We start from the raw sequence: 15025 nt of genomic DNA, 5'->3' as shown, positions 1-15025 counted from the left end.
TGAAAATGCGCAGAGAGAGAATTGAATTTTTGCCATATAAATTTCAGTCCCCGTGTCTACTCGTTTCGTCTCCGCTGTCTGATGGAAAAGCTCATTTAGACAGCTCTTACTAGTTTGTTTAATTAAATATTACTATATATAACTTATTAGTTAATTAAATAATTTAATACTATTGGGTGTGTCGATGATTATATTATCTCATTTGGCTACAATCTCACTTGGTAGTTAGTTACGATGAAATCGGCGATGGGTCATGCTTGGCTATAAGGTGAAGGATCACTTTTGACTTCAAAAGAGTCATTTTACATTTACTGGGCAAAATTCAGTAGTTGTCTACATTAAGGAGGTTGAAACAATGCGTTTCGTGTGTATACGTGGTACATACAACATAACTGTTTGAGTGGGCGAATTTTCATTTATACGTTGTTTTACTTTTCACATGTCAGCTGTCGAATGTCTACCTACTGTAACCGAAATATCTATTGATACATTTTCCTATTGTAACTCAAGAATAAAGTTGTCTCTACAAGTAGTAGTTAAGTAAGTAAGTAAGTAAGAGTAGGTAAGTAAGTAGTAGTAGTTAGTAGTGTTCGCTGTTAAACATATATGAGAATGAAATGAATTTGTAACAGTTCTTATTATTGAAACAAATTTAGATTATAGAGATGTATGTTAAATACAATACATGTTTATCTAAGAATTATTGCTTTCTTTATTGTTACTTACTGTTTGTTTATTTCCTGGTATTTGAACTTAATTTTCCTGATATACTAATATAATATATTTCTTCTGTAGCCATTTTGTTTGCGACATTCTTGGGTCATAAATCCTCAATACGCCTTGTGACTTCGATTAAATAATCCGACAAAAAAGGTTGCGCAATGTGGAAAAAAAGCCAATGTAATACTTCTGCCTTTTATGGGGCTGAATTTTAGAATGTCCTGTACATTTGTTATAATAAACCACGGAAATCTACCCATGTACTTTTGTTTTGTTATGCAGATAGAATGGTTAAATAAGAGTTCACCCAGGGAAGTAGGTACTGTCACCTTACCTACATTTACCGCCAAGCGTAAATGTAGGTAATGTGAGTATTACTGCGTTCCGGGTTTGAAGAGTAAGGATGCTCGTGAAATCACATGCACATGGGCTTTGTAAACTTATGTCTCAAGGTGACGGGCGCAGTGGCAGTGCCCCTCAGTTCTTTGCGATTTAAAGCTCTGAGTGGCAATGCAACTACTACGCACAGGCGTGTCGCTTACCACCACGCGTACGACTTGTTCGTCCTGTCACATGGTATCTTAAAAAGAAACTAACTTAAAGGACATTTTAAAGGACATAGTACAGAGGCGAATGTTTCCATTTAGACTTGTTAGGGCCTGTGTTAGGAAACATCGCTCTTCTATAATATTAATCGTAATCTTGCTCTTATATAATTTTAAGATGATGAAACATAATACTTTCTCTACTAAAACTAATCTACTATAACTGGTCTTACAACTAATACAAATTTCACTAATTACAGTAATTTTTTAACTTTTCAGACTAAAAACTAGATTAACCTAATTGTTAGTGTGTGTGAGTGCAAGTATGTGTATATGTATCTGTAGGTGTGCAATTGTGTGGAATGTCATCCATCCGATGGACGTACAATATCCAAAATTATACATTGTCATACCATGTTAGATAGTATCATTTCAATTGCTTGTCTCGTATATAAGAAGTTACTAAAATAACAGTAGTATTATAAGTTTTTATAAACATATATGTAAATTAAATTTCAATTTGTATATATTTATATTATTTATTTACATTATATATATATCATGTATATACTGATATAGTATAAATTTTATGTTTACTTGTTAATTTATTTATACATATATTTCAAACTTGTAATAATAATTGCTCAATCTCCTCATATGACTTAGTTTCGAGCCATTTTGTAATTGCTAACTTGAATTCACGAACTATTTTCTTGTACAGATCCAGTTCTCTGTTTAAACTATTATATAGATATGAGGTCCTGTATTTGTACTGTCTACTAGCCGCAGTAGTTTTGATTTTTGGTACCAGCGCTATGTTATAGTTTCTTCTTTTACCTAATACCCCAGGTTCATATGGCAAATTTTTATGTTGTTTTATTACAGTGTCTATACACTACATGAAGTTTCCTAACAGATGTTAGTTTTGTCAGCTGATACAAACTTTCAGTGGAATAAATCCTTTTTTTTTAAATAATTGTTTTGATCAAACCACGTTGTGCTCGTTCTATTTGAATAAATTTAGATTTTGCTGCACCACCTCAGACAGGGATGCAGTAATAGATTGTACAAGGGAAACATAAATCTCTTTAAGGAGATCCCTAGTAGTAACTTTGGTAGCAGCTAGATCAGTGCCCCATTCGGCATGACATACCTCAGTGATTTGAAAATCCAGGTTAGTTTCCTGATTCTCATTGTTAATGTTCGAGGTGCGGGTACCACGAGAGACGCTGATCCAAGATGATACCTAGGTATTTTGTTTGATCAACCCTTTGTATGCGCGGGTGATAGCATTTTTATTTTGGCATTTGATAGCATTTTTATTTTGGCATTAAATAACGCGATCTACAAATTCTGCGTAAAATTTATCTATAAGTTGGCACTTGGTTCCTCGTAAAAAAATATAGATGTCTCTGTAAATCAGTCTGCTTTGCAACAGATTTTGTAAAACATTAATTTTATAAAATTCATAATATCAGTTCATTTTTATGGTTTCATAATTCTTATTTGAATTTTAATTGACTGTTTGAAATAATACATCACAATTTGCCTATAACAATTACACAATTGCATTTTGAAAAGTTCCGTTTTCGTTCAACTTTTTATGGACTATTATGTTATGGTTTCTAAAATTAATGATATTTAGCTAAACTAGACGACTGCGAATCTTGTATAATTATTATACTAAATATAGTATTCACGAAGATTATGTTTACAACTTTGTAATGTATAACATTTTAAATTAATGTTCAACCAAGTGAGTCAAACAATACTGTTCTGTGATTGGCTGATATTTTGGTACATAAAATTGATGATATTTGCTAAATTAAAACATTTACGAGGTTTATATAATAGTTACAATTCTTTAAATATGTTTTAACAACTTATTAGGTAAACGTTTTAATTATCTTTAGCACGGTACAAATGTAAACGACTACTGTTTTGTGATTGGCCAAAATAGTGTGTGTATGAGTAAAATTTCAAAGGGGGTTTTGAAGGGTATAAAAAGGAATGTAAGGCTGGGGTGGCTCATTATTAAAAGTGCCGAACCCTGAACCAGGAAAAGTTAAGTACCTTTTTTGTAACTTGTTTTACTGCTTTGCTACTGTGTAATTGTGTTGTGTAAATAGGACCAATGTCCCTGGGCTTTGGTATAGATTCAGTACCTAAACGTATGAAATCCGTTATAAATACTTATTGTTTTCACTCGTCCATTTTAATTAGTTTTTTTTAGCATTTTGCTATAATTTTGTATTAACTAGCACCTTAAAACATGTCAGTACTTAAAACTAATTGAGTTGAAGGAATAGTGCTATTAGTTTCATTTGTCTATCCTGTTATTTTTAAATCACTTGTAACATTTTTTTTTTTGTTAGTTTAATGCTGGCATAATTGATTAAAACTGAATTATGTTTCTGGTAGTGATTCTGGTTTTAATTACTTAGGTTTACTGTTATACTGTTAATTGACATTTGTTTTACCCTATATTAAAATAAAACTTGGTTTACTATAACTCTGCTTTTGAATTCTTTAGATAATTGACTTCCCTTTATAATAGAGTTTAGTACTTTAGTAATAACTCCGGGATCCTCTAACACGGGCAAGTACAAGGCTCATTAGAGTCTGTAAGATTTTTGTCACAGTTGTGGACTCTTATAAATTCTCACAAGGTGGGTATTTTTATAATTAGCAAAACCCAAAAAATTGGTCCTTACTGCATTCAAGGACAGAATGTTACTACACAACCATTTGTTTATTTGTTTGAGCCCCAGATCTTTTTTCGCAGCAGTATTGTTTTGTTATGCAGATAGGAGAGCTCAAATAAACTATGAGTTAAATAAACTAGTAAGTTGCTTTCTGAATTACATGACTATACTAAATTTATTTTTAGGTGTCACTGTATTCCGATGTAGTTCACAGTTTCACAGTTCTTAGCCTAAAGGCAACATCATAACTTTTCTTAAATGTGTCGAAAACATCGTCTTGGGATAATGTTGAACCTTATAAGAAACACGAATAACCTCTCTCATTCTCGTTCCACACTTACATTAGGCCGCCAAATGGTTTCACAGGTAGTCTTTCAATGATCATAAACAAGGAAAAGGCCTTTAGAACAAAAAACACACGTCATGAAGGAAATTTCATTAAAAATACATTTTGAAACAAAACTACAAAGGCATACAATATGTTTGTGATGTACCGCATCTGCGTTGTTGTGTACCGACGAATATACGTTATATTGTGTATGTAATAACCTTCTATTATGAATATTATACTGCAGAGCCATGTGTCAAGGATTTTGAATTATTGTTCAACACACTGCTATAATGCTCCTATGTAAATAAAGTGTATTTTGAAAGAACGAAATGCTGACCTGCGAAGGAAATAACAACCTTATATTTCTGATACAAGGCGAGCTTGCCCATAATTTAATTATTACTGTATGAATTGAATTCTGTATTTCTTGTGTATCCGCGCAGAATGGACATAGGACGGAAATGAAATCTTTTCGTGTATACATTAATATCCAAAAAATATTTTTCACTCTACAGTTCAGCAAAACGAAAAATATGACTGTTCCCCATGAAATCTAAAATACAATGTTATTGAATAATCTATTGCAATACTTGGCTTCCAGTCTACGGGAATTTGATGTGGATATTATGAAAAATAGAAGAGCAACTGATGCGGGCGGAGTGACTCGAGTGGAGAACACCGATCGTATTGTTTGTACGTACCAGTCTTCAACTTATCTGGAGACTTGAAAGGAATTTCTTAGCTTTGTGGAGGTGCTGCTGGTGCTGGGGGCGTTCTGGTGGATTGTAAAGGTGTGTAGCCTGGATAGCAGTAATAGCCTCCGCAGCCTCGCAGCCTCCAACATCTTATTTAGTAAATTTAGCAATTCAAACGTTGAAAGTCCAGTTTATATATATTTAATCGGTTTTAACAAATATACTTAAAATGTAAACTGTATAAATATAGCTAGTAAACGATTCAAAAAGATAAATAACGGTCTGTTCGCTACCGCGGTCGCGCAGAGAGTGACGATGGAAAGAAACAAAATCAGAATGCGAGGTAAAATGGAACAATTTTAAATGTAAATATGAGTAGAAGAAGAAAAAACGATACGATACGAATGGAGAGACGCGATACAAAAAGGTGGGATGACGGTATAAGGAGGTCACACCGTCACAGCTTTTATCAGAATAGACACTATTATTTTACAGACAATGATAATGTCAGTATAGTTGCTATACATACTTAGACACTTTGTAAGATGAGGTTGAAAAAAAAACATTGAAATATTACAAAATTTTAATAAGCAACGTCAACCAAATTTTTTGTTAATATAGTTGTAGTAGATACCTATTCCAACTAAAACCATTATTTTGTCAAAAACTACACGTCCATTGAAAAGGGTAAACCGTCTTCAAGACATGGTTGCATTCGATAAGATAATATAAGTATATGAATTCTCCAATCTTGCGTTGTTTTAGTTTTGGGTTTTGTTGAAATAGATAGCTGTCAAGCTTGTTTTGAAAAGAATTCTAAGGCTAGCTAGCTTGGAAAGAATGTCATAAAATAATGTTGTGACCTATTTATTGTTTCGAATGAAGGCATCTGTTTTAGTTAAGGTACGTAACGTAAGATAGTTACATTATGTAATGAAGTGTAAAGTTAAACTCTTGTGGAAGCCTTTGTGCAGACGCTAGCGAGACATTTGAGGGGCTCTTTACACACAGCGGAGGGGGTTTCTCCCAACTCCTTGCTGTAAGCCTTGCACGCAGCGCCCTCGGCTGGAAAAAAAAGCGAATTGTATTAACTTTTATCCTCTTTGTTCGTAACGATAAAAGGATTTGGCTCGTTGTCTTCTTAATCTTTTCCGATTATCTCATTGGGGTAAAATCACCAACAAGTACTTAATAGGATTGTTGTGATTTGTACGAGTGGTGTAAACAATAAAATGTTTCCATTATTTTATTACTTGTGTATATAGACTATAGAAGGTAATTTTACATTTGCGTATATCAAATTTTTAGCTGGAGTTTACATATGCGATAATAAATATAATAATAAATATAAGATAATACTTCAAGGATAACTATGACAAATTATTTGGTTACTGTTTGGATAAAGAGTATTAATTGTATTTGATAAATCTAAAATGCTATACGTATGTCAGGATCATATACGATCGACGACGAGTTCGTATACGATCATTTCAACATGTAGGTACTTTGCCGGGGTACAACAACGTATATGGAATGCGCAGGTCGGATTACATGCTACCAAAAATTCTGAACGATCTACCAGGCACAGTGCTAAGTGACATTGAAGGTGATGTCAAGAAATGCGGAACTGTTTTGAAGATAGTACTATCTTGCTTTGTACTAATATAAGAAATAACTCGATTCCCACCGGCTTACCTACAATTTTTCACGTATCAAATATTTTAAATATTTTAAAGTAATTTACTACATTTTGTGCTCACTTTTACGTGTAGAATAATTAACCAGTGAAACCTACTAGTACCTCGTGTGCTAATAAGTGCCGGGTTTAATTGTCGCTATGGCGCCACTTGTTAAGGCAAGTGTGTTTTTGTTTTGTTCCTAAATGACTTTACTAAATCCAATTTTCACGCATCGCCACTGATATTGCAGTTATTTAAATGTAGCCATATGATCTAGAACTAATTAATATTATAGTGAATAGTAAGTTAAGTGTCGAGTTTGTCAGCTTTTCGCTAGGTGGTTAAACCACTAAGTTTTTGCCTAGCGATTAAGAAGAGTCGCCTTTTGTAAGATTTATTTTTGAAATTGAATAAATAAATTAAAAAAAATTTAAATATTGTATATGTTATACTCACAGAGCAAAGTAACGCATGCGGGACAGCAAGCGCATTGTCCAGAGTGATTTGTGCGGTACTCAGAGGGCTTTTGGCAGCTGCTAGCCGTCACTGGGTTGGAGCAGGGGTGCTGCTTGCAGTAGTTGCTGCCACAGATGAGGTCTCCGTACGTAAATGCCATGGCGCACGCCAGTAACACCAAAATTAGGACACCTTTCATTCTGAAAATCATAAAAATACACACACTCGTATATATTTCCATTCTACTTATTTCATATATATCTCTCTGCTACTACTAATATATATATATATATATATATATATATATATATGTATGTGGAGGTATAGTAGCAGAGCTCTTCTTCGTTCCGTCACTTGGTATCATAAAAGTAGTAAAAAAACCGACATCAAAAGTTATTTTATTCCCTAGTTTGCCACCCTTAGAGGTGGAATATTTTCTTTAAATTTAAATGGGACCATTACCGAGGTAACCTCCTTCCAACGAAAAAAAGAATCATCGAAATTACTTCACAAATATACATAGTTGTCGCGTAACATACGTACAAAAAAAATATTGTCGAATTGAGAACCTCCTCCTTTTTTTGTAGTCGGTTAAAAAAATAAAAACAATTTGTTTTAGTGCGGTATAGTAATTACTGGAAATATTTATTAATAATATAACTCACAAACGCGAATTTTCCACCTCATCGGACAAGCGCAATTACATGATAATAGGCTTAAAAGTTTATCTACATTGTTTTTCCAGCATATTCCGCTCCGTTGGAAACTAAAGAGTTATTTAATTAAATGCAAAAGCCGCACGGCACTGCTATAAATGCAATGGAAATTTTAGTTTCGCTTTCTACTTTGTAACACACCTTCCTTCTGACTTGATTAATTGGTTATCCCTGGATGATGTCTACAAATCTGTAAACAATTGGATACATAGCTGACGTTGATCGAGATAACGGTACGGTTTGTATACGTGTTCAGAATGTACAATTGGGCAGAGGTTGGAAAATTTTGGTATTAGTATTGGTGCAACGGGCTAGTTTCCGCAACTCGACGTCAAGAGGTTGGAAAAATAGCTTTCCAGAATTTAGATGGCCGGTAAACATGCCGCGAAAGCCATTGACTGCCTGCATGACTGCCTTCGTAGACGAACGGTTACCACGCCGGACTGCCACGCAGAGGTCCCAGGTTCGATTCCCGGGCTGGAAGAATTATTTGTACGGCCTACAATTATTTGGTACTACAATGGTTATAGTTTGCATAACTATGTCCATTTGTGGTTGTCTATGTGTGTGTCCATGACACCCGCGATACAGGGATTCCCTAGTGCGGGGCAATGTTGAGTGTGTGCGTTATTATTATTATTATTTAACCTTTGCGCGTTTACGTATTGCCTCCGATTTGTATTCGTTCCAAATCCGAGACTTTACAAATCTAGAAAACTCGGACCCACATCGGATGTCGCTTGTGCACTGATTCAAATCCGAGAAAATACGGATATCGTTTGTACACCTAGAGATAAAATGACAGGTCGGACACCTGTGACATGTCAGACACCTGTGACATGTCGGACCGTCGTTTCTCGGATTCGGAACTGATACAAATTGGACGTAGTGCGCAAACGAAAAATATTAATGGTGGGTTTCGGAAGTGAAAACGATGAAAATGTTACAATGACTTTCGAATGTATATTATCAATACGGTCTATGCTAATTTTCAAATAAATTAAAAGCGTTAAATGTCCAGAATGCTTGTTTTATTGATACGTAGGTTAATAGATAACGGTCAAGAAAGAGTTGGACGTAAACACGCGTAGCACTGCGTCGTTACGAAAGGTGTGTTTTGTATATTTGGTATTATAAACCCGTTTCAGTATTAGAATAGAATAATAATATAAAATAATTTAAAAAACTGGAACAAATAATTACGTATGTGACATAATAGGCAGCGTCTGCGCTGTGCAGTTATGGAATTCGTCATCCACCTAGCTTAATGTCAACTCCGATCCGGTAAATACAAATAACACGGAACATAGCAGATGCATAACTAGATTACGTGGCATTGGTATTAAGGGTACGGCGATATAAATCACACGTTTAACATGATACTGATGCGTGATCACAAAATAAATAACGGCACGAAAATGTCGATAACGACACATTTAAATATTTTTTTTTCCTCTTTAACATTTTAACGAAATTCTATTCCGGATCAAATGGTACTTAAATTACTTTTAATACTTTCAGACTTATTTCATCCAGAGGGGACAATATCTTATAATAGGAAGTTTAGAACATTGAAATATAATTTTTAACGATCAAAATGAGAGCTATGACTATTTTTATTCAAAAAAGATATTAAGTCATTACCGTGTTTCCGGGAGACGATAAAAAGTTGAAGAGCATCACTCTGTTAATATCTAGAGAGCAATGGATGAAAGTTATAAAGGTTATTTATTAGGTTTTCGCTGCAAACTTTGCTTGGTGTCGCAAAGAGAAAAGAATGTGATAAGAAAAAAAATTAATTTGAATTAATTAAAATGAATATAAAACTGGAAGTAAATTAATTTCCTTCTCCGCGAATCCAGTGAAGATTAAATCGTGCAAAATATGTTTGTGTTCAATTTTTTTTTCATGCAGTTATTTTTTCCACTCTCCCCACGGTTATAATGAATGACGCAAACGTTTCTACAGTCACAGATGCCACCACCACCAAAAGTAACATTTAAGTATTCATTATTTACAATGTATATGCAGTGTTAGATTTTTATATAGTGACAATGTAAGGGCTTTAGATATTATTATAGAAAATACTTACTTTGTATGTGAGGAAAATTCGTGTAAAACAGGACGAAGATCTGTACGGGAATGCGAAGCGAAAAGCTGCGAGCGAGAATTATAAGAGCTGGAGATAACCCCTCGTTGTTTATTTGCCGCTTGATCCCACCGTTCGTAAGTATCTGCCCACTTTGTTCTTTATCTTCACTTGTTGTTGGGGCGATAAGTTTCGCGGAACTTATTATCTTATTTATACAAAAAGGTAATACTGGGTGAAAGTGATGGTATACCGAAACTTGTCCTCGGAACGTTGAAATAAAAAAAAAACATATGCAAAACATTTCCACAACTATAAGAGCGTTCTTTAATATGACTGCAATCCGCAACTTGCATATTAAATCGGCACAAGCAAAAAGTTTAGTAGGTTAACTACGACTTAACTATATTGTGTAGGCAGATAGGGAAGTATTTTATGAGTAGGTTTATCGTGAAATTGCTAAGGCATGTTGAGGCCTAAGGCATTGCAGCATTTATTGTCACTACCAATAAATTTTCAATCTAAAACTATTTTACAATGTGTAGTAATAAATGCTCCCAAAAGTAAATTAAGAATGAGCTTATTTAAGATATGAATATTATTGCGTTATATAGGAGCTATCTGAAATTTTTGTCAAAATAAATATACGGAAACAGCCAAATGAAATGCTTAAAGTTCCGAAAAATCATACTAACGTAATACTACTCCAAATGAATTTATATGTTATCGAAAACTATTGTAAGCGAAAATGTATATTCGTTTCTGTCCAGAAAGACTTCAACGTTTGTATAAAAAAATTACCCTTGTAGCAAAGGTTCGATATAGCGTTCGAAGCTTGCACGAAGCGTCGCCGCCGCGGGTCTTGGTTTTTTATTCACAGAATTCTAAATAAATATTTAGAATTCTGTGAATAAAAAACCTTTTTATAAAACGTTAGTATTTATTTAGTTAGAAGTTCAGTTCTTTTTCGTAGACTTGTAATTTGAATGAGCTCTTAATTATATGCTAAATATGATTAATGTTGTATTCGGTGTTTATTTATCAGTAACTCGTTTTCACGCAGCTTAGTTAGTATTACAGTTAGCAACAGGTTGGCTGCAATTTAATTTGTTTTCGGAAACTTCATTACTTCCTTTTTACAATGCATACTTTTAAAACTTGTCTAACATAAATAACTTTTATAATTTTACAATCGGAATATCTAGTGGGTAAGCCATTGCAATATCAATAACGAGCCTTATCTTACAATTACATAAAACAAATAAAATTGTTAGTGAATAGTATGTACCATATTATGTAGCATATTGATGGCGCTAGTACGAAAATCTTATATTTACGTATTGTGGACATTGGATTTTAAAGTACATAGTATGATTTGAAACATCTTTAAGTTTTTTGACTATAGTGTTTCCTGTATGTATAGATTCCGCCTGAATGCCTGACTCTCAACCAAAATATTACTGCTGCGTTCCGGAGGGAAGAGATGGAAACTTTTAGGATCGTATTGTATCGCTACCGCCAACGTATTTGTGTTATAAAAGGTTAATATCGAGTTGTCGCAAATGTCCATCTGACTGTTGGCCTCACGGAAGAAAAAAAAACAATGGAAGTGCCTTAAGCCTCGATTGATGTCGCCAAAACTCACCCATTCTTAATTTGAAACACTACAAAATCTTAATATCGGTTGGTCGTAGTTTCAAATTAAAAAAGAAATAACAAATTCTGGATTGTTAATATAATTTAAAGTTTATCCTGTTGGCATATCGTTGAAAGTTCAATACCATCAATAACTTTTATAAATTTGTTGAATTAAGATAATATACAGGTAAATTAAAAAAGGCAATAAAAGCTTAAATACTAGAAAGTAAAACTAGGATTTTTAAATTAAGTATATGAATAATTAAATAAATAAAATAAAAAAAAGAAATTGGGTCCCCACGACAAGGTGCTGGTAGCGTTCCCCCTTTGTATAGCTATGCTAATGCGTTGGGCAAGGTAGCTGCCCTTGGGTTTCCCAGACATTTTATTAATTTTTTCGATAAAATTTTGTACAAACGAAGAGCACTGGGACCACACGGGCCAAGGGTTTCACCTCCAAAGGCTGTAAATATGTAGTCGGACTCGAGATCCTGGTACTTATTATTTTTTTATTCTTTCCGCCAGCTCAGCTGCGGAGCCAGCTCTCTTGCTGGTGTACTGGAGATAGAATGGGGCAAGTGTGTCGGCACATAATTATGGCGTCTCACACCAGTACCCGGGCTTTACTCCATAACTATTATTGCAAGTTACGACGTTTTGATATTATATTGAAATTTCAATCAATATGCTGCCATCTAGCGGTTAATTACTGAATGACGACGGATTGGAGTTATTAATTGAGTTCTCCAAAAAAGAAGCTACCATATTGCAGTGGTATAAGCTTTACTTTCGTTTCTTGTAACAAAAAAATTATTTCGACAAACAGAAAATTTAAAATTTATTAAAATAAGACTTTCTGATGTTATTAAATACCACCACGGATAATATTTTTAGTGCGGCTATCATTTTTGCACTCCAAAACAGCACAATAAGGCATGTTTATAGGATTTTAGATAATTTGCACGAGAGAATGACATAACCATACCATACAAAACGGAAATGGCGGACTGAACTCAAGTAGGTCTTTCGAGACCTATAGCTTGCATTTATTGTTCTGTGGTTGGCCTCCTAATGAAAGTACATTGTTAACCGATTTAAGACGACTTCAAATATATTGAAGATTTCAAAAAGTTGTCTTGTGGCGACCGGCCTTACGCTTTTTGATATAAATGTCTATTTTTCTACTTTGAAGTTTTTGTATTTTGTTTGATTTGTTCTGTCAGTGTTTTGTGTTTCTCGTGAATATATTAAAATTATTATGTGGAGCTAATGTCCAGTTTTATTATTGCTTCCTGCTCCCATAATTTGATGACCCCGACGTGACTGATTTTTAACTCTTAAACGTAACGATAATAAAACGACATATCTAAAAGATGTCGACCGAAACCAATGATGGTGAGTTGAGGGAGAAAAATATCTGCAGTGTTTCCATCAAGGTACTGTAAACTGAGGCGTAACTCGTGTTGCGTAGCGAGAGGTACTTTTGTAAATATAAACTGGAATAATCTTCAAAACTTGGTTTACTGTATTCTTTCACATATTTTCTATTTCAGGTTACATCTCGAACTCTCAAGATGTTCTATTCTTTTCTTATTTCATTTTTCAAAACACATTCTAATTACAAAACTATATTCACTCAGCCAGTGATTCTACTCATAGAGTAGAGCCTAGACTACATCCCTCTTCCTCACAACTGAAGGGGTGAACATCCCTAGCTGGTGCTCTACCTATGATAGGCAACTTACATAAGTGATCAGCCTTTACTATAGGCTAGCCACACACTGCTCGGAAGTTATTACCTTACCAACAAATAAACCACTGAGGAGGCTATGGCTTTAGTCTGCCAAAAACCTATGTAAAAGGACAGACCATGATCACATCTTAATTAAACAAATCAAAATATAATTACTCGTCAGCTATCCTAGCTAATTAGGGAACCTGACTAAATCCTAACTCTTTATTACAGCGACCCTAGCCTGGCTGAATGATCCTAACAAAATTTCTAAACATTACTACTAAAACTTCCTAACTGTTTCCCTAAACTATCTTCAACGTGCATGCTGCCACAACGACGACACAGGCTTGAGCATCCATCGGACGATCACTGGGTTACATCAATATTGATCTCCCGGCTGCCTCAGTCCTCATCCTGCAGCTATCCACGTTCCATCAGCTTTTCTCACTTTCTTTAACCAAACAAGAACAAACACACATATAACCTTAACAACATATCCTAACATACATATGGGATGGGGGTATTCCATATGAAGGCCTCCTAATAATTAAATAAATATATTTTCCTTGAATGCAGACAGTTCTTGTTCATCTGGGAGGGTGACCACGAACTATACACACACACTAAATAATATATCTATGAAATTAAAAAAAGGAAAAGTAAGCTATATCTATCCAATCCAAATCGGCAGTCCATCATCTCTTCCCGTCCTTCAAAATCTGCATCGCCGGAAAATAACAAGTTCCCTCAAAATTATTCCTTACAATATCATCGTGGCTCCATATGAAAATTAAATATAAAAGATTAATTAACCTAGTAGAAACCAGAAAATATTAAATTACTTCCTATAGAACGTTTTCATTCTACTCGCATGCAGTAGATCCTGCCTACCCAATCCATTCCTATTTCTACCTAATCTTTTCACAATACAATTAATTATACTCAACCGATATACTACTCTAACTTCGGCGTAACATACCTCCTAGATATCAAAGCAACCCTATCTTTTTTATCAAATTTACGCTTCTCTTGCGATTGCACATTACCTATATATTCTTTATGCGGATTTATCGAGGCTGCTCGTTTTATACACTTGCCTTGTAAATTCTCCACATTACTTACGCGAATAGGTTTAAAAATGTCGCTTTCCGAATTATAATTTATATTTAACTTCGGCAAAGCATATTTATAATTATTTTCATTGGCATTACACTCTTGACGCAACTGATACGTCTTATCACTTACATCAACTTTATCTATTATTTCTGGCAAAACCGAAGAGTTTACATACTCCGATTTATTCAGCAAGAAGTTATCTAAACTTTTTGATACCGGTTTCAAAGAAGACTCTTCTTTCTTTGACCCAATATCTATCATGGACTTAGAAGAAGAAATTTTGTTGTCAATTTCCAATTTCGACAACTTGAAATCATATTTCTTCAAGATATCTTGGCCCAAAATTAGATATTCTTCAAAATCCTCTACAACCAGCAACCTTGATTGGTATTCCTTTCCATTAAATGTCAACGACACTTTGGTGGACGACTGCACATTTATTGGCGTTCCGCCCACTGTACGCAAAGGAAAACTTGGAGTATCATCAATACGCAAATGTAACTTTTCTGCAAAACAACGAGAGATTACTGAAACCGAAGCACTAGTATCCACCAACGCCTCGCAACTTACATTTACAATTACATTAATAAAAAGAGATAC

The 15025-nt window shown here is 34.3% G+C and overlaps 2 protein-coding genes across 3 annotated transcripts in view; both read right to left on the bottom strand.

The window, feature by feature from the left end:
* The window catches only part of LOC113237442 (sterol O-acyltransferase 2), a 36088-nt gene extending 31022 nt beyond the window's left edge, over positions 1 to 5066 (bottom strand). Inside the window, exon 1 of one of the 2 annotated variants that reach the window (XM_026473919.1) lies at positions 5003 to 5066. The gene's annotated coding sequence lies outside the window, so the exon portion shown is untranslated. Of the gene's footprint in view, positions 1 to 726; positions 780 to 5002 lie in introns of those variants that run through there. The other variant, XM_026473918.1, reaches the window with a different exon arrangement.
* A 652-nt stretch (positions 5067 to 5718) lies between these two features.
* LOC113237310 (fungal protease inhibitor-1-like) lies at positions 5719 to 10050 on the bottom strand. The gene is made up of 3 exons (XM_026473709.1): positions 9940 to 10050; positions 7132 to 7331; positions 5719 to 6061 (listed from the first exon to the last, which is right to left on the bottom strand). The coding sequence occupies exons 2-3, from the start codon at positions 7328 to 7330 to the stop codon at positions 5943 to 5945; spliced, it is 318 nt and encodes a 105-aa protein (XP_026329494.1). The 5' UTR covers position 7331; positions 9940 to 10050; the 3' UTR covers positions 5719 to 5942.
* Between the last annotated feature and the right edge of the window lie 4975 nt (positions 10051 to 15025).

This window comes from Hyposmocoma kahamanoa, unplaced genomic scaffold (assembly GCF_003589595.1).
Source record: "Hyposmocoma kahamanoa isolate Upper Pololo Valley unplaced genomic scaffold, ASM358959v1 93, whole genome shotgun sequence".
Classification (NCBI taxonomy): Eukaryota; Metazoa; Arthropoda; class Insecta; order Lepidoptera; family Cosmopterigidae; genus Hyposmocoma; species Hyposmocoma kahamanoa.
This window is presented reverse-complemented; position numbering and strand designations above follow the sequence as displayed.

Bases quoted from the DNA above. Each gene is read 5' to 3' on its own strand.
- LOC113237310 (XM_026473709.1), bottom strand. From the start codon at position 7,330: ATGAAAGGTGTCCTAATTTTGGTGTTACTGGCGTGCGCCATGGCATTT. The intron at 6,062-7,131 runs GTGAGTATAACA...TTTTTTTTCCAG, and splicing joins CGCATGCGTTACTTTGCTCT to CCGAGGGCGCTGCGTGCAAG.